Source organism: Pleurodeles waltl, chromosome 9, assembly GCF_031143425.1.
Source record: "Pleurodeles waltl isolate 20211129_DDA chromosome 9, aPleWal1.hap1.20221129, whole genome shotgun sequence".
NCBI lineage: Eukaryota > Metazoa > Chordata > Amphibia > Caudata > Salamandridae > Pleurodeles > Pleurodeles waltl.
Genome location: NC_090448.1, coordinates 134,195,030 through 134,221,815, shown reverse-complemented (window position 1 = coordinate 134,221,815; position 26,786 = coordinate 134,195,030). Strand labels below are relative to the sequence as shown.

Sequence of the window (26,786 nt, the reverse complement as noted above, 5' to 3'; positions counted from 1 at the left end):
ACCAATGCTGTGACGTTCCTCCCCTGAGTCCACCCCACTGTCTTTGGGCCGCCGAAACCCTACATGCCAGGTAGAGGTGGGCGGATGCGGCCCAAAGAAAATGTTGCCATGGTGCCCAGCCCTCTAGGCCTCGCTCCCTCTGCAGCGTCAATAGGGCAAGATCCGCAACGTCAGAGCTCTCCCGCGTCGTCATCCTCCAGTCCTGATGCTCTGGGCAGCTCCGTTTGCGAGTGCGCGACCTCTCGCCGCGCTCGGGATGCCACTTTCTACTGTTTGGGCCCGCCAGTACGCAGAGCTCCTGTCTCAAGCGACCATCTTGATCCGTGGTCATTCCACGCCCCATATTTGAGCATTTTTACGGATGAACTCAGTGTCAGGAATTTCTGCTTGAGTATATATTTTTTCTAAAGTGAGTTTCATGTGAATATGTACTTTCCTTGAACTCTGCTTTGCAGCCTCGTAATTCGTCACTGCAGGCCTGGCATCATTTCTGTTGCACTGAGTGGAGCAGGGAGCATACACTGATTAATTCAACTTCATCAGTGCTGGTCCACTGGTCCCGACGTGATTGAGGTACTATTTTGTTCTTTTTAACTTCTAGTGCCCTGCAAACAGAAGGCATGTGACTGTCAGAATAGCACAAAATCACATTTAAAAGAAAAGAAAAAACTTTTATAGCTAACTTTTTCATTTTATTTTTTTGCCAAGTCATCTTTTCTCTCTTTGCACTCATGTTGTCTTTTGTTTTTGCTCGCTATTATCAAAAGATGACGATTATCTTGTTTTAAATATTGCAAGGTGTCATTGTTCATTATGTGTAATTTCTGAAATGATGTTTTAACACATAATCATATTGTACACCGCAGTCCACCCCACTCCAATCTGCCCTACAATGCACTGTAATCCACCCCACCTCACTCTACACCAATCCACCCCATTGCACCCCAATCCAGTCCACTCCAACCGACCCTACTCAAATCCTCCCAACCCGCCCCATCTAATCTGCCCCGTACTGCAGTTCCCCAACTCCACTCCAAAACACCCTGCCCCACTCCAATCTGTCCCTCTCCAATCTGCCCTACTCCAATCCAAACAATCTGCCCCTGCAATCCAAAACAATCTGCCCCACTCCCATTTACCCTACTCCAATCTGCCCAGTTGGGAACAATCTGTCCCGCTCCAGTCTGCCCCACTCCAATGCAAAACAATCTGCTACACTGCAATCCAAAACAATCTGTCCTACTTTCACCCCAATCCAATCCACCCCACTCCAACCCACTACACTCCAATCCACCCCAGTCCAATGGAACCAACTCCAATCCAACCACCCCACTCCAGTGTAACCCACCCTACGTCAATACAATCCACACATCTACAATCCAATCCAACCAGTCCACCCACTTAAATCCACCTCACTGCTATCCAGTCCACTTCAATCTAGTCCAATCCACCCACACCACCCAAATGCATCCCACTTCAATAATCCACTTGAATCCACCCAACTCCAATCCAGTACACATGAATTGACCCAGTTCCAATCCGATCGACCCCACTCCAAACCACCTTAATCTACCCTGTCCTGTCCACCCCACTCCAATCTACCTCCACTGTCAGTCCACCCCACACCAACTAACCACATTCAGTCCACTCCGCTGTAGCCCAATCCAATACACCCCACTCTGCTCCAATACACCCCACTGCCTCTGTGCACTCTAACCCACTGCAGTCTGTTCCACCCCACTTCACTCTACGACACTGCCAAGAACTCTACTTCCCTCTACTCGACACAACAACTCTTCTCCCCCACTCCACTCTGACAGTCCTCACCACTAACCTTTAGCCATACTGAACAGCAGCCACACTGGTGTACAACATGGCAAACACATCACAAAAGTCAGAAGCTCTTGTATAGGCTAGACCTATTAGTTTTGCCAATGCTTGGATTTGAAGCTGTAGATGTTATTTTTCTAATCCTTAAGTACAATGCTGGTGATCACGTAGGTAGACATCCATGCACATTTTAGTGCAATAAGTGCAGAAAGCTGTATAAATGCAGTTTTCCTTTGTGGGGTAATTGCCCTGCCACAGACCAAATTATGATGCACAGAATTTATTTATTGAAATAGTTTGAATGATCATTACAGGAAAATGAAACTTACATCCTTTTTTGTGGTTGTGAGTTGGGCTTGAAAGAAGCTTAGGACACTTTTGTTTTTTAAATGTTTTTTCGCTAGTTGTTACAGAGCTGGTTAGGTCATTTTGATATTTTACTCGGACTAGCTTTTCACAGAAGTTCTTAGAGCATTTCCCAGCCATCTTGCAGGTGCAATCAAGGTCTTTTCAGTCAGCAACACAGGCTTGACGTCAGTTCTTGGGTTATATAATCCTTCCCACATGGCAGTGTCCTCTGTATGACATCTATATAGTCCAGACTTAGAACTCCTTGATGGAGCACTTTTTCATCCTGGTAATAGCCTGCTACCTGCTGCAGCAGCAGCGACTTGGCCTGCAGACATGTTTATCTCATTTGTACATAGCTTACAACCAGATTGTACTTTGAGAAACACTCTGTTCCTGACGTTGTTCTGCAATTGTTTTGGTACAGACTGAAATGTTTCTGAGATTTGCATGAAATTCTATTCGAGGTGTCGTTTGCTCTTTTGATTCTGTAATTTCACATCTCCTGACCGTTGTAAAACAGTCCTCTTTGTCTCATTTCCTTCGCTCTTAGGTTGCACAAAGCATTGAAGATCATCATCAAGAAGTGATTGCTTTCTGCAGAGAGAACGGTTTCCATGGCCTCATTGCTTATGACTCTGATTATGCGTTGTGTAACATCCCCTACTATTTCAGCGCCCACGCCCTCAAGCTGAGCCGCAATGGAAAAAGTCTCACAACAAGCCAGTACCTGATGCATGAGGTTGCCAAGCAGCTGGACCTGAACCCAAATCGTTTTCCAGTTTTTGCTGCTCTTTTAGGTAGGTGCAATTGTGTTGATTGTTGGTCCAAACAGGGATCTTGGTAGTAATGTAATTGTGGGTAGGATTATTAAACGGAAGTCATTCTAGGATTCAAATTGTTCTGCTTCTCTTTGAGTTCTAATGGCAAATCCTGTATTGTTTGAGAAAATCACTCCCGATTTAATAGAAGCCATCATTGCCCACGACCCTAGTTATAAAATCAAAGGTGCCTCCACAGGCCATCTTATCTGTAATTGGAGTCTACTCTCAGTAGAACTCCAATCAAATCAGAATCAGAGTAGAATTTCACTGTTACTGGAACTCTGTCTCAAAGTCCTTTGGGGTTTGCATGATTATACACTTCATCTTAGCCTTGCATTTAGCTGTTTAATTACAACAGCCCTGTCATCCCCTAAGTACCTCAATGGTCTCTATTTTACAGTACTACATTGCTTCTCGGGGACTCAAATGCCTTGACACCTTTGGGCTCAGGGTTTTATCATCCATTAGGCCCACCCTCCTCTCTGTGAATATTGCCTGCCTGCCTGCCTGTTGAGCAGTTTCTCCCATGCACTGTGGGACTTTGTGTCTTTCCTACGGTGTCTGACAAAAGTTCTTACTATTCTTTCCCAGGCCATGAAGAACGGTGTTGGGATGGCAAAGTTTTCCATCTGCTGTTGCCTTGATACTATGAACTTCCTGGGTTGAGCTATTGTGACAAGTCTCTCTTCGACAAAATGATTGAATGCGCTCTATTGGCTTTTCCAGGGGTTTCCAACTTGCTCTTATGGACATGCCCTTTGACTGATCCCGCCTCCTCAGTGGCTTTGGCAGTGGTCCCCAGTTTCACCAGCAGATGCCCCATGTCCAACAATCTTGTCACACCTTTCAGTGTGGAGGACTCTGTGGGTTACACAGACAACATGGGCGCAGTCCCCCGCTCCAACTCCCTTACCAACCAATCCTCTTTGATGTGTCTTTCTCAACAAAAAGGTGCCTTGTCTATGGCAAAATCTGCCACTTCCTGCAAGGATGACAGGCCATCACTTCAGATGACTGGGTGTTGCAGATTGTTTGGCGGGGTTATGCCCTCCCATTCCCAGAAACGCAGCCGCTGTCCACAGTTCAGCTGATGGGGATCCACCATGAAGTGCATGCCTGTTTGGCTAGAGGAGCCATAGAGTGCAATGCAGATGCCAGATGTAGGTGTGGTTGCCATTTCTGCATCTTCCTGTTACTGAAAAAAGGGATAGCTCTGTCCTTTCTGGATCTTTGCCCTCTCAACACCTTCCTGAGGATAAACAAATTCAGGATGCTCACCTTGGCTCGGATGTAGCCTGATCTCGATCCTATACACTGAATGGTAGCGTTGGACCTGTAGAAAGCTTATTTTCATATTCCTGTCCTGCAGGCCCACATGCGCTACCTTCTGTTCACGGTGTGCCAGGAGCAGTTCAAGTTTACATTGCTCCTATTTGACATCATCAGTGAGTCTTTAGTGTTCACAAAAGTCATGACCGGGATTGCAGGAGGCGTGGGGTCTCAGTCTCCCCCCTACCTCGACAACTGGCTGCAGAACACTGGTTTGCCTCTAGCGGTCATCACCCATCTCCACATTATGGTGACCCACCACACAATATTGGGGTGAGTGCTGAAGTCTCCTTCAGATGGTCCCTTCCATCAGAACCCTTCTGAACGTGGTGGGGTTTTTCATCTATTCCCCGGAGCGTAAAATCCAGGACATTCAGGTCGTGATCTCAATATTTCAGCCTCTGTCCTGGATCTCAGTGAGTTTGCAACTGAGGCTGCTGAAGCTGATATTCTCTTGCATCCTGCTGTTCAAGCCCACCAGATAGCATATACAGGCTCTGCAGTGGTGTCTGAAGTCCCAGTGGCAGCAACATCAATGGGACCTCTCTTCACATTTTCAGATTTCAGAGGAACTTTACAGGACTTGCATTAGTGGGTACACATGCACGTTTTAGTCAGTGGCAGTCTGTTCTCCCTGCCCCACCAAGTGGTGACCGTGCTGACTGATGCACTGCTTCTGGGCTGAGGGGGCCATTAGGGAGCGGTGGAGATCAGAGACCTCTGGTCTCCGGCAGAGGCTCATCCCCACAACAACCTGTTGGAGTTACGACACATACGCTTGATGTTGAAAGCCTTTCTGCTCTTTTTATTGGGGAAGGCTGGTTCAGGTATTCATGGACAATATCACCACCATGTGGTACTGCAACAAGCAGGACTGAGTGGGGTCACTGGTCCTGTGTCAGGTGGAGTTGCAACTCTGAAAATGACTGGACCATCAAGGAACTTTCTTGGTGGTGAACCACCTGGCAGGATCATTTAAATGGCAGGTCAGACAAATGCCTAGCGAATCGTGAATGTCAGCTACACCCAGTGGTAGCGCAGAGTCTCTTCTGTGAATGAGGAGAACCTTGGCCCAGTCTGATCACCACCTCTGAGAATGTTCATTGTCAGCGATTCTGTGAGTTGGAGTGTTGGTACCAAACTGGGCATGGAATCTATGGCATGCTGAACTTCTGGGCTTGATCATCTGTCCTCCAATCAGTCTGACCCTCTTGGAGGACCTGCTTTCCCAGCCACAGAGCAGGGATCTGCCCCGAGCATTTGCAATCTCTACTTTCATGCATGGAGATTGAGCTGTGACAGTTGAGCACCTGTGACCTTCCAGAGGTGGTGGTAGTCATCTTGGCAGCCAGGTGTCACTCAACAAAAACAGTCTGTGCCTGTCCTTGAAACACATTTGTGGCTTGGTGAGGAACCCCTAACGCCCCCTTGCCCCCCCCACACTCTCTCTCTCTCTCGCTCTCTCTCTCTCCAAAGTTGTCTGTAGTTTTGTTTTCTCCTGCCTGTTGCCCAGCAAGGCTTTCCTTTGGGCACTGTTAAGGGTTATCTCTCAGCTTTATCGGCCTTCTTAAGGTTGCAGTGACAGCCCTCGTTGTTTAAATCACCAATTCTCACGCAAATTTTTTAAGGGGGTGCAGCACGCTCCCTCCCTTCTCCTTTTGTCATGCCTCACCTTGACTTATTTGAGGTGGCTCTGTTTGAGTTGCTTCACACCTCTCATTTATGGCTCTTTACTGTCAATACTGTGTTCCTGATTGCCATCAACTTGCCACAATGTGTGTTAGCTTCAGGCTACCTGTCATTCCGCTATACACTTCCTTTTTCCCAAACAAACTGGTTCTGCAGACACAGGCACCCATCCTGCCAAAAGGTATGACACTGTTCCATATCAGTCAAACCACTGGCCTCCACCTCTCCCCTCTGAGGAGGAGAGACTTCATTGCTTGGAACCTAAGACAGCCCTGAGCTTCTACATAAATCGTACCAAATACTACCTGGTGGATGATCAATCAATCAATCAATCAATCAATCATGGTATTTATAAAGCGCGCTATGTACCCGTCAGGGTTTCGAGGCGCTGAGGGGGGGGGGTGGGGGGGCGCTGCTGGATTAGCGGTCGAAGAGCCAGGTCTTGAGGAGCCTTCTGAATGTGAGGAGGTCCTGGGTCTGGCGAAGAGATGTGGGGAGAGAGTTCCAGGTCTTGGCGGCGAGGAAGGAGAAGGATCTGCCGCCGGATGTCTTGCGCTGGATTCGGGGTACGATGGCGAGGGCGAGGTTGGCGGATCGGAGTTGACGTGTTGGCGTGTAGAAGTTGAGTCTGGTGTTGAGGTAGGAGGGTCCGGTGTTGTGAAGTGCCTTGTGAGCGTGGGTCAGGAGTTTGAAGGTTATCCTCTTGTCTACCGGGAGCCAGTGGAGTTCCTTTAGGTGAGGGGAGATGTGATTTCGGCGAGGTATGTTGAGGATCAGTCGGGCGGAGGCATTTTGGATACGTTGGAGGCGTTTGATGTCTTTGGTTGGTATGCCTGTGTAGAGTGCGTTGCCGTAGTCAAGTCTGCTGCTGACGAGGGCCTGGGTCACCGTCTTTCTGGTTTCTGTTGGAATCCACTTGAAGATTCTGCGGAGCATTCGAAGGGTGTTGAAACAGGAGGAGGAGACGGCGCTGACCTGTTTGGACATGGTGAGGGCGGAGTCCAGGATGAAGCCGAGGTTTCTTGCAGGGGTGGGTGGGAGTCCGAGGACGGAGGGCCACCATGAGTCGTTCCAGGCCGAGGGAGTGCGTCCGAGGATGAGGACTTCCGTCTTGTCGGAGTTGAGTTTCAGGCGGCTGTTGTTCATCCAATCGGCGATGGATTTTAGTCCCTCGTGGAGGTTTGTTTTGGCGGTGAGCGGGTCTTTGGTCAGGGAGAGGACGAGCTGGGTATCGTCGGCGTAGGAGATGATGCTGAGGTGGTGTTGGCGGGCCAGTTGAGCGAGGGGGGCCATGTAGACGTTGAACAACGTGGGACTGAGGGAGGATCCTTGGGGGACGCCGCAGATGAGGTTGGTGGCTTTGGAGCGGAAAGGGGAGAGACGGACTCTCTGCGTTCTGTCGGAGAGGAAGGATGAGATCCAGTGGAGGGCTTTATCTTGGATGCCGGCTTCTTGGAGGCGGGTCAGTAGGGTGCGGTGGCAGACGGTGTCAAAAGCGGCTGATAGGTCGAGGAGGATGAGGGCTGAGGTTTCGCCGTTGTCCATTTGGTGTCTGATGTCATCTGTGGCGGCGAGGAGGGCAGTCTCAGTGCTGTGGTTTCGTCTGAATCCGGATTGTGAGGGGTCCAGGATGGAATTGTCTTCGAGGAAGTGGGTGAGCTGAGTGTTGACGATCTTCTCGATGACTTTCGCTGGAAAAGGGAGGAGAGAGATTGGACGGAAGTTTTTGAGGTCGTTGGGGTCAGCCTTGGGTTTTTTGAGGAGGGGTTGGATTTCTGCGTGTTTCCAGCTGTCCGGGAAGGTGGCAGAAGTGAGGGATAGGTTGATGATCTTGCGGAGTTCGGGGGCGATGGTGGCGTTGGCTGAGTTGAAAATATGGTGGGGGCAGGGGTCCGTGGGGGAGCCTGAGTGGATGGTGTTCATGGTTGCTATGGTTTCTGCCTCGTCCACGTGGGTCCAGGCGGTGAGGCGGCAGTCGCGGGAGGAGACGTCAGGGGTGAGGTCTGGCGGTGGACCGGTGATGAAGCTGTCGTGGATGGTGGTGATTTTCTGGTGGAAGAAGGTGGAGAGATCGTCGCAGAGTTTCTGGGAGGGCGGGATGTCGTTGGAGTTGGCTTTCGGATTGGAGAGTTCCTTCACGATGCCGAAGAGTTCTTTGCAGTCGTGGGCGTTGTTGTTGATGCGTTCGGTGAAGTGGGCGCGCTTGGCGGTGCGGATCCGTTGGTGGTGTTCGCGGTTGGCGTTTTTGAGGGCGGCGAGGTTGTCGGGTGTGCGTTCTTGGATCCATTTCTTTTTGAGCTTCTGGCAGTTGCTTTTGGAGGTGGTGAGATCGTCTGTGAACCAGGCTGGTTTTTTCTTTCCTTGGATGGTGGTGGGTTTCTTGAGAGGGGCAAGGGTGTTGGCGCAGTCGAGGATCCATTGATGGAGGTTGATGGCGGCTGTGCTCGGGTCGATTGCGTCGGGTGGAGGGTTGTTGCTGAGGGTGCTGGTCAGTTGTTCTTGGGTGACTTTGCCCCAGCGGCGGTGGGGAGGTAGCTGGATGCGGTGTTGCTCTGTGGTTTTCTTATAGGTGAAATGGACACAGTGATGGTCAGTCCAGTGGAGTTCGGAGGTGTGGTTGAAGGAAATGTGGTTGCTAGAGGTGAAGAGGGGGTCAAGGGTGTGACCGGCGATGTGGGTAGGTGTGTTGACTAGCTGTCGGAGACCGAGGTTGAGGAGGTTGGAGGTCAGTGACGCGGTGTTGACGTCGTTGGCATTTTCCAGATGGTAGTTCAGATCTCCCAGGAGGATGTAATCCGGGGAAGCGAGGGCGTGGGTGCTTGCAAGGTCGGCGATGGTGTCGTTGAAGGGGGCTCTTGGTCCTGGTGGGCGGTAAATGAGGGTTCCTCTGAGGGTCGTGTTGGGGTCCGTGTGGATCTGGAAGTGGAGGTGTTCTGCTGTCCTGAGGGTGTCGTCCGAGTGGGTGTGGATTTTGAGGGTAGCTTTGTGAGCGATGGCTATTCCGCCGCCGATTCCGTTGGTTCGATCTCTTCTGGTGATTTTGTAGCCGTCCGGTATGGCGATGGCGATGTCCGGAGACGAGGAGTCGTTCCACCAGGTTTCGGTCAGGAAAGCCACGTCAGGAGCAGTGGTGTCGAGCAAATCCCAGAGCTCGATGGCGTGTTTTCGTGCGGAGCGGGTGTTGATGAGGATGCAGTTCAGGTGGTTGGGGTTGGATGTTTTCGTAGTTGGAATGGTCGTTCTGGTGCAGGAGAAGTTGCAGGTACGGCAGGAAAAAGGTCCTTTCGTGTGCTTCGGGGATGCCCGGTAGCATTCAGTGGAGGGGCCGGGGTTGAAGGCGCGGAGTTCGTTGATCGAGTAGCGGATGCGGGGGGCGCGAGGGCCAGGGAGTGTGGCGCTGGACCGCGCCCAGCGCCAGACGGGCGCAGACGGGCTTGCCTCTGGCGCGCCTCCGGCGCGCCCGCTGCGCGGACGCGCAGCGCCAGCCATTAAGAAGGGAGGGGGGAGGGAGGAGCAGCTGGGAGGCGGGAGGCGGGAGGGAGCGGCAAATGGGGGCGCGAGGGGGGCGGGGCCGCAGGGAGGCAGCGGCAGGGAACGAGGAGCGCACAAGGGGCAGAAACACTGAAAAACGAGCAAAATACGAGCAGATACAATAAAAAAAATCACACAAACCGAAAAACAGTATGGCACAATTTACGATCGGGGAGACGGCAATCAGGGGGGCACAAAGGGGGCAGAAGCGCCGGCGGCGAGGCGCTGAAAAAGCGAGAAAACTGAAAAAACACTTACGGGACGGCGGAAGCGGCACACGGGTCAAGCGAAGCTAGTCAGAGCCCACTAGACCCCAGGGATGAGGCGCAGGAGGATGCCTGCGGGTGGAGGAGGGCCTCGAACACGCAAACAGCAGCGTGGTCAGGGGACAGAGGCAGGAGGCAGCAGGTTGGTGCTGCGGTCGTGGGGGGCGAGCTCAGGACCTGAAACAGCTCTTTGTGGCATTTGATGGAGTAAATAAAAGGCCAGGCTGTGCGGAAAAGAACCATCTCCCACTGGATCATATTCTGCATCAAGATCTCCTAAGTACTGGCAAAGCAGCCATAGGACTCTGTGCTCTTTCTGCCAGGGCCAAAGATGAAACCACTGTGTTAGCATGCCGAATCCCTGTCCTAGACAGAAGCTATGTGGCTGAGTGTAAGTGTCCCTCCATATGCCTTGAAGCAGTATTGCCTGAATAGTTAGGTTCCCGCTCTGTACTTCAGGACTTTTTGGTTTGAGTCCATCCACAGACCCACCTCTGCATGGATTTTGTTTTGCTGTCTATTCAATTAAGGCTGCCAACACTATGGTTGTGCTCTGGAGGCACTTGTGTTTGAGGTCAACCAGATTTTTGGTGATGTGTGAAGTATCTCTAATGGAATTGCCTTTTGATGGATCCAGACTCTGGGGGAGAAGGTTGGTGGAGGAATGGGTGGGGGTGGGTAGAGGGTGGATGGACTTCTAAGAGGTGAAGATATTTGAGCCACTGTAACCGCTTTGGGGATACTAACACCAGCAAAACCATTCCATCAACAATTTATGAAATTTAGAATCTATTTCAGTGGGCTAGGTTATAGGCAGTGTAAACATTCCCAACCGATAGTACAGAAGCGAGTCCAGTCCTTTCAGATCCTTAGACATAGCACAGGTAGACACTGAAAGGAGACAACAGTGTCAACAGTTCTCCAAATCATTCTCCCTGCTGCAACAGCTGTACAGCCACTTTTAGTTTTGTCTCCAGTGGCTCATGACAGGCTGGTGAGAGTCAGGATTTACCATTTCCTCCCTGATTAGATATCCATTACATAAGACAAATGGGTTAACAGATAATTGAAAAAGGATACGATGTACACGTCATTTCTTCTATGCCCCATCTTCCTCTCTTTCTAGAGTACATTTCGTAGGAGCAATTGAGCATCCTGATGTACAGTTTACATTTTTCTCCCAGTGTGCCATCTACCTGATGCTAGTCTCTTAGAATGGCTATGAGTGCTATTCACGCTACTTCTTGTCCTGAAAAAAGACTGGACGCTCAGGCCAGAACTGGACCTTCACCCTTGAATGCCTTTCTGCAAAAGGACAAATTTGAAATGCTCATGCTGGCATTAGACCTGCTACCAGCCCACCACAGGAGTACACTTCTAAAGTCCCCAATGACCTTGGGGTGTCACTTAAAGACTGGCAGTGTGTCAGGGAGATGCCAGATAGCAGGATGCAGTTTCCACTGGTCAGCTAGACAGTTGCAAGAAAATACCTATTGTAGCTGGTTGTGTCCCTGTAGCTTTAGAGGTAGTCCTTATGCCGCTAGGAGTCCATTTCTTTGTCTTTGGTTCAAGAGAGGGATAAGGTCTAGTGTTCTGTGTTCCTCTTAGATCTAGACAGTCACTGTACCCCAATAAGCACAGAGACAGAAATCTGGTGGAACAAAGCAGGTTTTTCCAGCAACCAAACAGTGGATACATAATAATTGTGTTGGCATCCTGTTTCTATCCTTTTCAAGTGTACCCCCAGAGTTCTGTGTAAACCTCCGCAGTCATGTGAAGTTGTATTTGACATTGTAATGTCTAATGACTGGTCGAATTGCAGTTTTTAAACTGCCACAGTCAGGCTACGGTGTTATGCATCAAGCCATGTTTGTACTTCCACTGTAATGGATGGCTCAGTAGGTGCTGCAGTCCACCAGTCTCATTTAAATTCCAGGCCCTGGCTACACCTTGTACTATATACACTAAGACCTATTTGTAAGTTAACTTTAACCATTAGGAGTATGCCAGTTGTACCATGTTTAAAGTGAGGAACACAGGACCTCTACAAGTGGTAAGAAGGGTAAAGTGCGCTGAGTTCTAAAGCCTGCAAAAAAATATAGTATCCATCAAAAGGTGAAAAATACAGGGTGATATGCATAAAAGAGTGATTTCGCATGTGGGCCGCCCTCGGCCAAGAACTAGGGGAGACTAACCAATCCCTTGATGGCCTTCTCTGCTCCAGCGATAGCACGTGGATAAGTCGCTGCTTCTGCTGTGGCACTTTTCTGTTCTTTTCCTTTGAACATACCTGTACCACTCTGCAACACTTTCCCTAGCCACTAACCTGGTCCTTGGGAAACACATCTCACCTGTACGCTTTGTGAAATGAGGGAATGCAGTAATACCCAGTGAAGGTAGCCTTTGGCAGAAGTCGGCGAAGCCATCCATGCAGTGCGGTTAGCTGTAGTGGGCAGAAGTACAATTGTGAATAACACAATAACCGATGAATGATGATGAAAGCTGACTGAAAGCCCATATAAGTACAGTATACATATAACTTTAGAACAATCAAATGGTCCTTGTTAATGAGAGATCTAAAAAGTGTGTGAAAATAGCTCCAATAAGTTCTTTAACCACACAGAATTGCAAATAAATAATGAAGTGATTAGTCGGAACAAAGTGCATTACAGGGAGCAGATTAAAAATAACAAACCTTTGCTGTTCCTATTAGCTGACTTGTATAAGGGAGTCCTCCAAAACATTCTTTTTTTGTGTAAATAAGTGGATATTCCCAGTAGTTTTTAAAATTTTGAAAAATTGAAATCCAAATTAACTACTGTTTTCTTAAAAGAAGAAAAAAAATACTTTTTAAAAATTAGTTTTTGCATTTCATTTTTGGATTTTAGTTTTAATGTAACAGAGGTAGGCTTGATGTGGACAGTAACACAATGATGCTCGGCTCCTGGATATGGGCAGGGGACAGCAAGCTCTGGTAAAGCCATTAGACCTGGCTATGGTCCTGCCATGCTTCATTTTTCTGAAGGTATTTTATTGCAAGCTTATTTTACATAAAGAAAAAATGGCTAAGCGTAGTACCTCGATACTTGCAATGAAAAATGTAAATTTAAAAGATATTAGCCGTCTCATAAAAGTTTAATGGAAATTACGAATGCTTCCTGCAGGCAGGAATTCCTGGAACAAGTAAAGAAACCTTTTTCATTTTTAATGCAAATTATAGGTTAATATGATACTTAGTGGTACAAAGAAAAGGTACTACCTTTGAATTACCATTATGCATTGTTAAAATGCATAAGGGTGACTAAAGACATTAAGAAAGAATAAAGAATGGAAAAAACACTGGTAAACTTATCGACCCACCAGCCTTAGTTCTAAAATGCACGTTTGTTTACACAGATATGTGCACGTGATCAGGAAATAACGCAGGCTGTCACGGTGCAACACAGCTAGTGGCAGAAGTGGGAGGACGCTTTGTCTCATGCTGTATGCTGTGGTGGGTAGGGGCAAAATGTAAATAGCAAATAGACCAAAGGTTAGAGAAGCAAACTAAAGGTGGTAAAGGTGGTCTATTTACATGTGTAGATGTAGTATTTTATTTCTGATTTATTGTGATGTCATGTACGACCTTGAAATAGTTAGCTGCCTCGCTATCCTCATGTAAAGGATATCTGGGTAGAGCTCTGCTAGAGCATTTTCATCCTTCGCAGGGCTTACTGTTTCAATATAAACCAAATAAATTTCACAATATAACCAATTTGGCCATACAAGGAAAACTCCAGTCAGGAATAAACTTAAGAGATTTCTTACAAACTTAGTCTCAGAGTCATGTAGACAATTTGCAAGACAAAGTTATAAAGGTACAGAATCAACAAGGGCTGACCAAGACCATGAAATAAGATCAAACAAACTAGCAATAAGAGATCTAGACATTCAATGAAGACCACACATAGCGACAATAAGATAACTTGATATACAGAGACTAAACATTGCTCAGTTTTAGCAAGCATCAATGCAGCTCAAGACATCAAAGTTCAGTTAGCTTGGCACAGGGGAAACCTTGCAGGTAGCCAATCGGAGGAAGACGTGCAGGGTGGAACTCTAAGGTAAAAATACAAAAAGGACAAAAATAATTTGGAAAAAGGTAATCTCGACAACAAGTCAATAACTAAGATGGGCATAAGGCAGGTAAAAAGGGAAAGCGTCAGCATGCCAGAAGCTTGATCAAATGTCTTCTGCATGTGTTGGGAAAAAAGTCTCTGTCTCAGTAAGGCTTTTCAAAGGACAAAGGCACAGAGGAAGATACTACTCCAAGGGGCTTAGGATACAGGGCAGAAAGGGGTTTTGCTTCTCATCTTCAGGAATCTTGAGTTCTAAGTTAGTGAATTGTTGCCAGAGATTACTTTTTCCAAATTCTTTTTTTTTTTTTTTTTTCTTTTTGCCCACGTGTTCCTCAATCCAATGTAGTGCCGATGAGACAGAGGTGTGAGTATTAGTAGGGTTTTGCGCTTGTATTGCTTTGGGCCTGAAGATTGCAGTAAAGTGTGATATTGTGAAGCGTTTTGCGGAGTCGTCCTACTCCTTTCGTTATGCCGCTTATTGCTAAAAAATTTCTGTGGTTGTTCTTGTTGACGGGTCTGTCGTGGACCAAAATCCTGAGATAACAAGTGTAGCAGACACTTGGTTAATTTATTGTCTGCAGTGAGGTGCCTGCCATGAGACGTCCTGGACCGTGCCAATAGTTTTCCCTGAGTGAGTGAGCTTTGGTTGCTAATCAGTGATTCCTGAGTGCAATTGGAGGATCTGTATCACCTGGAGTGAGAATTGCTGGTCAAGTTTCACTCATTGTATAATTGTGAAAGCTATAGCCAGAAAGTGCATCTCTGTCCAGCTTTGAAATGTTTGAGTTACTACCCCGTAGTATGCAGACAGGTTGTTGGTTATTACCTGCAATATTTTGCATTAGGTGTGTGAGAGCAATTGTGTGAGAGACTATTGTGAATTGGGTGCATTGCTGAAAGAAGTGAGTATGACATTGTGTGCTGCGCTGGTATAGGTCAGTGTGAACCTGCACTGGTATTGGTGGACTGTGCCGCATTGCTATTGGTTGAAGACATCACTAGAAAAGGATTGTGGGATTGAAGTTACTTCCTGATTTGATGAGAAGTTATTGTGACTAACTGAATTCAATAAAATAACATTTTTCAAAGCTTTAAAGAGTGCATTAAGAGATAATGTGCTCATTCCAGTTAGAGAAGGTATATAGACCCCACCGGAAGTAGCTCCAGGTCATTACGTGCCGTCTGTTAAAGGATTTCATACATGTTTGTGACTTCACCAGTGGTGCAAGATGACTGAGAAAGAAGGTGCTTTAGATTTCCCTGTTATGAAACTTTTACAATTCTAGACAACTTGAAGCAAATATTGTATGAGATGAAACCGCCCCCAAGACCCGCACAGTTTGAAGCCCTTAGCATTTGGGAACTCGTAGCAAGAGATAAAATGACAAACAAGTATGAGAACAGAATGCAGAAAGCAATAAAGACAGTTGCCGAAGCTAGATGGGATGCAGAACAAAAAATGTGAAGAGCAGATATAATTAAGGGAGTCAGAATGTACCCAGCTATTTCAAACAAAGATGAAGAAAGTAATAAACCCATGACTAAGAAAAAGACAGGAAAGGCAGAAAAGACAACTGATGCAGAGGATAAAATGAGGGTGAATCCTGATGAATCGTCTGCCACCTTAATACTTAGCTGAGGTAGGGATGAGAAGTGAAGCGGCACAAAATGTATCCCTGAATGTGGCAATTGTTCCAGTTGCACAGACCCTGAATCAGATAGTACAAGGTACACTAGCAAATTCAGGGACATGGATTCCAAAAGAGAATCAAACAGTTCAGGGTTTTAACACAGCTCAGCCTGTACCAAGTCCTGTTGTGAAACAAGTTGTGCCAAATTCTATTGTGAACCAAGCGGTACAGTCACCTTTTGTGAATCCATCTGTGCAAAACTGTGTTCCAAATCAACCTGTGCCCAGTGTTTAGTCCAGTTCAGTCAATGCCAAATGTTACTCAGAGTACAGAGTTTCCGTACTGTCTTAACAGGACAGAGTGTAGGAATAACGATACCTCAGAAGCAGACAAATCATATGGGTCCAGATGCATTAACAGTTCCCATGACTAAAGATCCTGTTGTTCCTTTATATGCTCCATGCACGTCTGGAAGCAATGTACATTCATTAAATGTCCCAACAACTCTTGATACATCTTTTACACCTGATGGGATATCGCCAACCGTTATGCAGAGATCAGTATATTCCAACAACTCCTGAGATAGAGAGAACAGCTTCTCTTTTAAGACCGTTAACCCCTACACAAATTGCAGATCTAATGCCAATGACATGTCAGATAGGATTTACTCATGATGCGAGGTTTCCTCAGGGAACCCCACCTTGTTTTGTGCCCAGACCTGATAGGATCCAGAGTGTAAATTGCAGCATTCCAAAAGTGGGAGGATACCCTTTAATATGCCAGAGAACACGTAAAATTATAATACTCCGATTCGGCAGAATGTTGGTCGTTTGAGAGCAGAAGTACTACCAAATAGCAATAAAAAAAATACGAGGTTTTACTGCAGAACATCTGAATGACTGGTTAAATAAATTGAGCCTTGAAGGTCTGACAGGTATAACAAACTGCAATACAAGAAGAGAAAAGACACCAGAGAGCGAGAGATCAGTGAATATGCCTAGATTATAATTGGATTTAAATGAAATGATTTTAGAAACATTGGATACAACCCAACCCAATTGGTAACCTATACTGAAGATGAGCTACGGTTCATGTGCAAAGACCTTCATTGCTCATCATACAGGACGACTAATGAGAGATTAGCTGAAGTAGCCAATAAATATGATGGAGATTTGGAGAAATCAAAGCTCTTAAAGAGGAGTTATAGGTTGGAGATCATCTGGAAAGAAATTGCACATTAATTAATTGATAATATATTCAGGGATGGGGAACTATAGATAAGTGGGAAGGTAGATGGGTGAAGCAAAGAGATCAGAAGTAAGCAACGCAAAATATGCCTCCAGCAGAAGCAAATCAAGCAGAGGACAATGTGAAAATGCCAACGAGAAAAATACCAGTTGGAAGTTAATGTTTATGTACCATGGAGTAGGAGTGATATTTTGTCATTCACAAATGAATACCCGAGATTGAGAGAGAAACTAGTGGAGCGGTACAAGCAGATAGACAAATTTGTGAAAATGCTTGTTGAAGATTTGAATACGTTGTTTGACAGTGTGGTTACGACTCATTTGAGGACTGAATGCAATGTGAATCTCAATTGGCCTGATTGTGAACCTCGAAGAAGCCCCGTAAAGGGTGTACCATCTGAAGAAGTGATGGAAAAGTATTACACGGTGATTGAATTTTTGAAAAACATTGTTTCTCTGAAATACATTGATTGGCAGACGATTGACAGGACAGCACAGGAGTCAAGAGTCGATTCATGCATGCTACGAAAGATTGCTGCAAAAAACATCATAGAGGTAGAGACAATAAAAGCCAAAGATATGGGTCATTTTGTGTTCAGATTTGAGCAAGGATTGAAGCCAGACATAAGTGAAATGATTCAACAGCATGTGATTTGTGGGCAGAATAAACTGATTGATGAAATCCTGTGGTATGCAAAGTATTTTAACAGATTTAGAATTGAAACACAAAAATTTGAAAGAGAAGGTTATGGTATTGCAATTGGAAGCTGCACAGAAATCTACTCAGAGCCCGCAGATGATGGTGAACACTGGTGGTATGCAAGGAGTTCCATAGCAGCTGACGAATGTTGCTCAGTCTAGTGACAGAGGATGTGGTGTTCAGGTAGATCAAAGTGGAGTGTCCTTGATGTTCAAGCTTTGAAGAGAACTAATTTGTGTCGTGTGCAGAAACTTTGGTTACTGGAGAACTGAGTATCCCCTCAATAATGTGAATAATCAAATGCAGAATACTGGAGTTGCTCAATTGCAAAGCAATAATCCGGTTCAAATTCAAAGACCCAGTGTGCAAAATATAAATGTGGCCCCAGGACAGCAGATGCAGGTACCCTAAGCCCCAATGATTCAACAGCAAGTGGTTTCTACCCAACAGAATTTAAATTAGATTGCAAATAAAAATTTTAATCAGATTGCATCACAGATTCCGCTGATGGACCTGAGTGATGAGGAATGTTCAAACATTCTTCAAGCTGATAGCGCAAATGATGAAGATTGCATGCTAGGTGCATGCTTGAAAGTAGATCATCGTGGTCCCTATGAAAATGTCAACGTAATGGGTCATGGTGTCATTCCTGGTTGACACTGCAGCTACACATTTCACAGTTAGGTCTGCGGAAGTACCAAATTTACCCCTTCATGAAAGCGAATTCAGGTTGTAGGAGTGACAAACACCTGATGAACCCTGTAAGAGAGTATGTCCCCGTACAAATAGGTTCAATTTAAGATGAGCTCCAATTTATGATCTGTGATTCAGGTCCAGTAAGCTTGCTTGAGAGTGACCTACTGCGTAAGCTAATTGTTCTATTACCTGCACACTCTGAGGAATTGCAATGTAAACAATTGAGGAAGATATGTCCTCTAAAAATTGTGAAGCAGCACCTGGTAGCAACATGTAATGAATTACCCGAAGATTTAAAAGACTCAGTGACACCTGAAGTTTGTGATTTTCAGAAAAGGAAATAGGACTTAAAGGAGTTGAGCCTACTAAAATAATGCCAAATGCAGTATATCCCAAAAAAAACATATAACATGTCTCCAGGGACAATTGCTGGAATCACTCCTCTGATAAATTGTTTGATCGAACAAGGTGTCCTGAGCGAGATCATGAGGAGTCCATAGAACTCTCCCATTCTAGGACGGAGGAAGCCCAATAGAAAGTACTGCATAGTCCAGGACGGGAGGAAGATAAATGAGATTGCTGCTTCATGTTGTCCCACAGTACCAAATCCTGCAGTGATTTTATTCCAAATTCTAAGTGAAGCAGAATGGTTTACTGTGATCTATGCAAGTATTTTTCTCCATACCATTGTATGAGGAAAGTCAATTCCTCTTTGTGTTTTAATTTGGCAATCGTGTTTTGGTATGGTGCAGAGCTCCACGAGGGTTTACAGAGTCACCATCCATTTTCAATCAGATCTTGCAAAAGAATCTGGAATCTCTTAAAATGCCCTGTCATTCAGTCTTAGTGCAGTACAACCACAACGTACCCGTTGCATGAAACACCCTAGAGATATGCAGAAGACATACAATTGCTCTTTTGCCTCATTTAAGAGAGAATTAGACAAAAGGTTCCCCGGCAAAATTATAGTATTGTAAGTAAGAAGCCCTGTACTTATGTAAACACATTGAGAAAAGTGTGCGGTAAGTGTCACAAGAAAATCTCAGCAATCATGAAAATGAACCCCCCTGCCACACCGAAAGAAGTCTCAATGTTCTTGGGAATGGTTGGCTACAGCAGCCAGTGGATTCCAAACTTTTCCTTCTTGGGCAAGCCTTTACAGAGGCTGGCACATAAATTTGTCTGATCAGTACCTCTGGGTGACAACAGCATATGTGTTTTCACAGAGCTGAGAGAAAGCTTATGTCGAGCCCCAGCTCTGGGAATGCCTTTATTATAACAAATGTTTTTCTTTGCTTTGCTGTGAGAGGGATGGATGTGCTCTCTGTTTTGACACAGCTGCATGGAAACACAAACACACTAGTGGCTTCAACGCTGCCTGGTTGTTTGAAGAAAGTCGCCACGCTGAGTCTCAGCATCGAACAGTGCTAAGGCATTGTTATGGGTCATTCCCTGAATGTGTTCATTTCCCATTCTGTGGAAATATTGTTAACTCGAACCAAAATGAAATATTTGACCAGTGCATGTTTGACCTGTTATGAGCAAGTCATCCTTGCTTCTCTGAATGTTAACATCAAGAGATGAACTGTCTTGAATCATGCTACATTTCTGCCAAATCCTGTTGAAAATGTCAATGACGATGAGGATGAGGTTGAGCATGACTGTCTCAATGCGACTGATTTGTGCGCCAAGCCAAGACCTGACATTCAAGATGTTCCCTTAACTAAAAATTATTACGTCGTGTTTGTTGATGGCTCCTGTTCAAGAGATAAAAATGGTACCCTGAGACCTGGTTATGCAGTTTGCACAGTCTCAGGTGTGATCGAAGTTTCCTGGCTTCAAGGAATCTCTTCTGCCCAAGTAGCCGAATCTTTCCCTCTTACCAGAGCATGCTGTGTTTCTGAACAGCTCAAAGTGGCAATCTTCACTGATAGTATGGATTTGGTGTCATTCGTGATTTTGGACAGTTGTGGTCCCACAGGGATCATGACTTCCTCTGGATCCCATATCCGAATCGATAAGATTTACAGTCTGGTAAACGCATTACAGCTACCGGCAAAAATTGATGCTGTTAAGTGTGCAGCACACAAGAATTCTACTGACTATGTAACCTTAGGTAATACATATGCTGCTTCTGAAGTGGCACAATATTGTGCCTTACGTTGTACTTCCTTTAATGAAGAATGGAATAATAAAACAGTTCAAAATTTCATGTTAACAGCTGTTGATACGTGGGTTAACAGTAAGAAATTGCAGGAAGGAGTGACAGAAGAAGAGCAGCAAAGTTGGGTTAGAGCAAGGAGGAGGATATTTGGGTTTTAAGTGATGGAAGAACAATATTGCCTAATAGCTCATTGTCACCTATGGCCAGACCCTTTAGATAGACATGGTTTATCCCCAGATTCAGAGTGATTACAGAAGTTGTGCGCCACTGATGTGTCACGTGTCAGCAAATGAATGTAGGAAAACGCACAGTTGTCATACTGTGTCCTATAGGTAGAGCAGGAGGACTGTTCAATAGGATGCAGCTGGATTTCATACAGCTACCTGTGTGCAATGGACTGATAAGTCTTAGTTGTATGTGTTTTCTGACACTGTGTTGAAGCCTACCTGATTGGAAGAAATTATAGCCTCACTGTAGCAAAGCTGTTACTTAGGGAACTCACTCCACAGTTTGGATTCCCGACTTCTCTAGAGTCACACACAGGAACTCATTTCAACAGTGAGTTCCTTAATTTGTGTGCAGCATTGCAAGTTGAGCAAAGATTACATTGCAGCTACAGACTTGATGCTTCTGGACTTGTCGAACAGATTAATGGCATCCTGGAGTCCAGACTGGTGAAACGTATGTGCATCCACCACTTTGAACTGGCCAGACACATTGCTTTTTGTCTTGATGCATATGTGTCGTACGCCCGACAGAAAGACTGGGCTGTCCCCCATGAGATTATCATGAGGAGAGCCATGGGATTGCCAGTAGTGCCTGCGAATATTGCATATTACTTGGTGCTGGATTATTGCAAAGGACTACCTGATGTGGTTCTTTCTTTGTCTCATCAGGTTCGAGAAGCTACAGCGGAGCCACCGAAGGAGCTTTGCCATGTCCTATGTCCACGTAACTGGTCATGGTGAAAAAACACATAATAAAAATATATTTGGAACAAAGTTAGGGAGGCCCTCTTCAGGTGGTTTTGGTAACCACTACAGCACTGAAGTGTGCTGAACTCCCTAACTGGGTACACGCTAGCCACACTCTCTAAGTTCCAGGTCCCCTAGATGACCGCACCGTTTCCAGAAGGGTCAGTTACAGTGAGTGAAAGTGATCAAGTTAGTCAAGCTGTTGGGGCTGGACATGTGGCTGCTACAGCACAAGTGCAGTCTGGGGGTGGAGGGAGGGCGGGCTGAGCAAATCAACAACAGTGAATGGTACACAAGGGTCGAGACAGAATCAGTTGACTCATGCAAGCTCGGATGCTGATGAAGGACCAGTTGCTGTAGATAAAAGCGCTGTACAAGGAAATAATTGGCGTAAAGAGCAAACAGTGCAAGCTGTACAAGTGCCTTCAACTATTGCTAAAGAGTCAAGTCAAAGTGACCATGATTCTGAGAGTCTAGTAAACAGACGATCATAGAGAATACCAAGCTGGAAAAAACTCAGCACTTGAATTGACATATTTTGGTGCAAATGACTGGGAGAAGGAAATTGCAACCCTTTGGTTTAACAATTTGAATCCAGCTCAATACTCTGGAGATTGAAATTACAGTGGAGCTGATCTTAGAAATCTCATTGCCACTTGATGAACAAAGACATTACATTTTGGAAGTGATTATTAGTGATTATGAGCTGTGTCTTTATGAGAGACATTTGAACTTTTAATAGGTGTTTAACATTTGCATTAGATAAAACTCTTGATGAACTCTCTAGAAGATCAAGGAAATTTTGTGAGTAATTTGTCCTTTTAAAAGACTATTTTTGATTTTGCTTTGCTCACAAACAAAAAGGGCTGAAAAGAGATGGTGATATATTAAAGCCGCTTTTGATTTTTGAATTTGAACTTTTGGTCTGAAATTAGAGAACTCATTGAGTCAAATCAAAACAGAGGGAGCAATTGCAGATACATGTGTATAGGTTTCGTGGTAGTAGTAGGCATCATGATTATATTAATGCTCATTGGATTGAGTCTGCCCATAGCAATTGATTCATAACAGATTACAACCACAAGTGACCCAAATTTAGCAAACCCATTGCAGATCACAATCCATTGTACTATGATGAGAAATAGTTAAACATTGATGGGTCTAGAGGTGATTTATCTGCAAATGTGTACTATAAGTTGTTATACGAGTATGTAGATACATGGAAGCTAGAGATTTTTCGACACAGTGCCTTCATCAGTGAGGGAATTACATATCATAGTTTACCCTTAAACTATGGAATTTCCTGTAGTCTGTTATTAGCATTTCTGTATCACCAGGAGTATTAACAACTCAAATTATGACTTAGTGTTTTCGATTGTCCAAATCATGAAACATTTGATTACCACTGCAAAGGAGAAAAACATTGACACAGTGGGGGTTTCTTTAATCCTACATTAACATTTGGTACAGTTCATGTCCACAAGAACAATTTGACGTGCATTCTTAACCCAGTAGAGAAGGAATTCATTGGACAAATTCAAGAGAGGAGAAGCGCTATGAAGGCTAAAATAGAAAAGAGAGTAGTTTTACAAAATAGGGAAAAGATGAAGCTCATTCAGTAGCTGGAAATCAAGGACTCCTGGCATTAGGTTGGCAACATGTAGGAAGTTATGTGTATACAGATCTAGTTCAAAGACTGAAACGTTTTGTAGGAACTAGTGAATGTAGACATGTTTTTGTTTAAGAGCTTTTGGACTTTTATGTTGAATGGACAAGACCCCTTCATCCCAGGTGTTTATTTCATATGTCGCAAGAATACCTATTGCAAGCTGCTGAAAGTCTGGTATGGTACATGTTACCTGGGAGTAGTTTTCCCAAAGATCTATCATGTGGCCCATTTTATTGATCCATAGTGGAATGGGAAGTAAAACACCAGAGTCGAGAGGAGCTGGTGTTTCTGAGATTGTCAGAGATATTTTTAGTGCTATAATTCAATCAATAGGTCTCATCTTGAATGACTCCAGATTAGAAAGCCGTCAACAATAATAGCTATATTATCCACAGACACTGCAAGTGCCATATTATTAACAGAAATGGCTGCCATAAGATCAATGGTTTTCCAAAATTGCCTTGTGTTAGACATTCTTCTTGCAAAGGAAGGTAGAGGTTGCAAGATGTTGCATGCTCAATAGTGCTGCGCTTACATACTTGACAACAGTAAGGAGATAAGAAAATACATTGCAAACATGACTAACATGAAACAGGATCTAAAAGAGTTAACAGCAACGGTTGCATGGGAAGTAACAGGGTTTTTCAGCTATGAAAAGTGGTTTGGAGATCTAGGGAGAGGAACAGTTGGAACCATTTTGAGACCCCTATTGAATATAGCTTTGTGTGCCCTAGTTGCAGTTGGTCTTTTCAAATTATTCAAGAAGCTGAAGAGAGTAAAGAATAGACAAGGAAGGGGGGTGATTGCAATGTAAATCAGATGGAGTATATACTACAAAAACATCAAGCAGTTAGAGGACTTCAGAGGACCTCACCTGAGTAATCCTTAGGCATTTTGAGATGTCTCATTGAAAACTAGTTAGGATATTTTATGATGGCTTGATTCGCCATCAAAGGGGAGACTGATGTAGTAGAAACGTTAGTGCTGTTTCTCATTTCTCAGTGGTCATCCATACGTAACAATATATGTATTATGATAATCATCAAAGTGCAGTACTTACAATTCTCTGTGTAAAACAATAGTCATCTGTTACCAAACTAGTCTTCCCATGGGAACAAAGTCTGACAGGAAAGTTCATGTTAACAAGATGATTTGACATTTTCTGTGCAGTCACGAAATACATTCAAATAAAACGCAATTTAATACGTAAACTATAGATACTACCTTAATGATTCTCTGTTAACATTCATGTTACTATAACTTTAAACAAAATTACTCTGTTAATACATTTCAGTCAGTATAACGTAGAACTCCATTTCTCTATTTTTGCACACATTTAAAACATTCATTATTAGAAATTAAATATTGTTTCAATACAGACTTATTTTAGATCCTTCGTTATAACACAATGTTAGTTTAATCCTTCTAATGTGTAATTAGACTTCAACACCACCAGGGCGTAAGTCTCTAGTCTAAATGAATGCACATTTAAAATGGTGCATCACTTTACAGCCAAATTATTAGTGCTTTGATTAACATAATACATAGGTTGTCACGTATAGGTAGATGACCACTGTGACGTGAGGGGCAGCACTAAAGTTACTGTTACATCAGCTCTCGAGCATTACAACATCTGATAATTGAGCATTTCTTGCTTAACACCTTTGTAATGTTGATCACAACCTTTGTGTCAGCTTGAAAAATGCCCTTGTGTAAGATTAGTTTTTATTACAACACTAATTCCTTAGTTATAATTGCATGTGAAGTATTGTTCGACAATACTCAGATGTTTTTCCTGCATTAACTCAAAAATAATTGTTGGAGACCTTAAACTAATTTGACAATGGTGTTGACATAATTAAGTTTAGTTCCAGTACAAAAAAAGATAAATAATCTCTATACTGCTTTTTTCATTTGCTCATTTGTTTTAGGGAATCACATTTTACCAGATGAAGATTTGGCTGCTTTTCACTGGAGTTTGCTTGGTCCAGAACATCCACTTGCTTCATTGAAGGTATGTCCCAGAACAATACGCATGTTATTATTAAAAGTAGCATCTAAAATATTCTAGATCCAGGGACGGTGCCTCCATTAGGGAATTGGAGCATTGCCCCACTCAAAATTTTGGCCTTCTGGGCCCCCAGTGAATGTTAGTAATAAACATACAAATATATATTTTAGAATGCTTTTGCAGCATGTAACTGATTGAGCGCTCCTGGCTGAGGCGGGTCCTGTAGAAGCCAAACCAGTGTGGACCTGAGGGGGTGGGGAATGAAACTGCAACAACATTGCCACGTAGACATCCGTGCCAGTAGCGAGCGCATATAAGTGTGCATGTCGGATTGGACTGCTGCCTTTGTCCGGCGTGCACGGCATGTGCACAGTCTCACTGAGTCTCAGCAACAGGGCACATTAGTGAGCCAGGGGTTGACTCACTCGCAGCCCTCGATCTCCGTATTGGGTGGTGAGGTTCCCTGCCCCAGCAGGACCAACGTCAGGATTGGCTTAGACCAAGACGCAATGATGTTACCAAGTACCTCTAGACTCTGCAATATGTGCAGCATGTAAGGAAGCGCAGGGGTGGGAGAAGTCTCTCGCTCTTTCTCTTTCTCACTCTCTCTTTCTCTCTCCTCCCCCCTTGGCCTTTTTGTGCATCACGAGGAGAGACGGTACTCATGTGTTAGTTGCTAATCTTGAAGCACGCATTTTAAGTCTGAGAGCAGAGTTCAGTTTCCACGGGTGACAGGTGCGTTTAATTAAATTGGTGGAATAATACATACGTGTGCTCAGTAGAGGTTATCGATATTACCTTCCATGATTTGCATATGAATTTAAGTGCATTAGTGTAGCCTCCGGGCCTGGCGTGGTTTCCAGATTAGGGGTTTGACAAAGGTTTTAATGTGCAACACCACAGGAGGCCCGGAGGCTCCCCCTTGAACTGCATCTCTGCGAGGATCAGGAATGATCGAATTCCCCAATGAGGAAGACTTCAGCTAACTGCTGAAAATCAAATGTATAGTCAAGCACACATGGACGTGACAACATTTGCTTGTTGTGAATTGAAAAAAAATGGATTGCGCTAATGCTATCATGATAATTAGCATTAGCAGTTTAGTAACATTTCTGAAGTTATTCACTGTCATAAAATGGTGGTCAGTTTCATTCTGTAGTGTTTGTTTCATTTATTTTTTTAATCTAAAGCTGATTACCAACAGCCATGAAGGCAAATTTTGTGCAGGCGATATAGTTCATTCTTTTCAAGTATAAAACTCATAAAAACACAAACTATCACATAAAACCTCAATTTTGAATATTCATCTTACTTTCTTGTTCGTCCATCAATGCTTAGGGTTTTGAGAATTACTTTTCATTACTCAGCAGCATTTGTCTTCCTAAGGGCCTTGTCAGAATATGGCATACCTTTTTTTAGCTTAAAATATTGTGATCTGTACATGACACCTTAGTGCAATGCAATGCACCACTGAATGCAGTCTCTTTGAGGACGCCAAGATTGGGGCAATTGGGCATATGCACAAATATGTGTAACCCCTGCCGGCGACAAATACTGTTTTTATCTTTTTACTTGTTAGAAAGACCAAAACTGTATTTTGTGCCGGTCGGGGTTACATCTACTTTTCAGGCCCTTGCTGCTGCTGCTGTTGTGGCTGGCGTTTCCTGGAACTGATTTTTGTCAATGGCGAATTCGAATTGGATTCCCCTTGAAAAAGAATTAACACTTAAGTGCATTGCACGCACCACTGAATGCAGTC

At 44.6% G+C, this 26,786-nt stretch overlaps 1 protein-coding gene across 2 annotated transcripts in view; it reads left to right on the top strand.

Annotated features, from left to right (window-relative positions):
* Positions 1-26,786, top strand: part of FAM120A (family with sequence similarity 120 member A) — a 405,119-nt gene that overhangs the window by 67,462 nt on the left and 310,871 nt on the right. For both annotated transcript variants that reach the window (XM_069206413.1, XM_069206412.1), the window contains exons 2-3: positions 2,732-2,978; positions 24,948-25,030. In XM_069206413.1, coding sequence (XP_069062514.1) covers positions 2,732-2,978; positions 24,948-25,030 — 330 coding nt within the window. The remainder of the gene's footprint in view (positions 1-2,731; positions 2,979-24,947; positions 25,031-26,786) is intronic.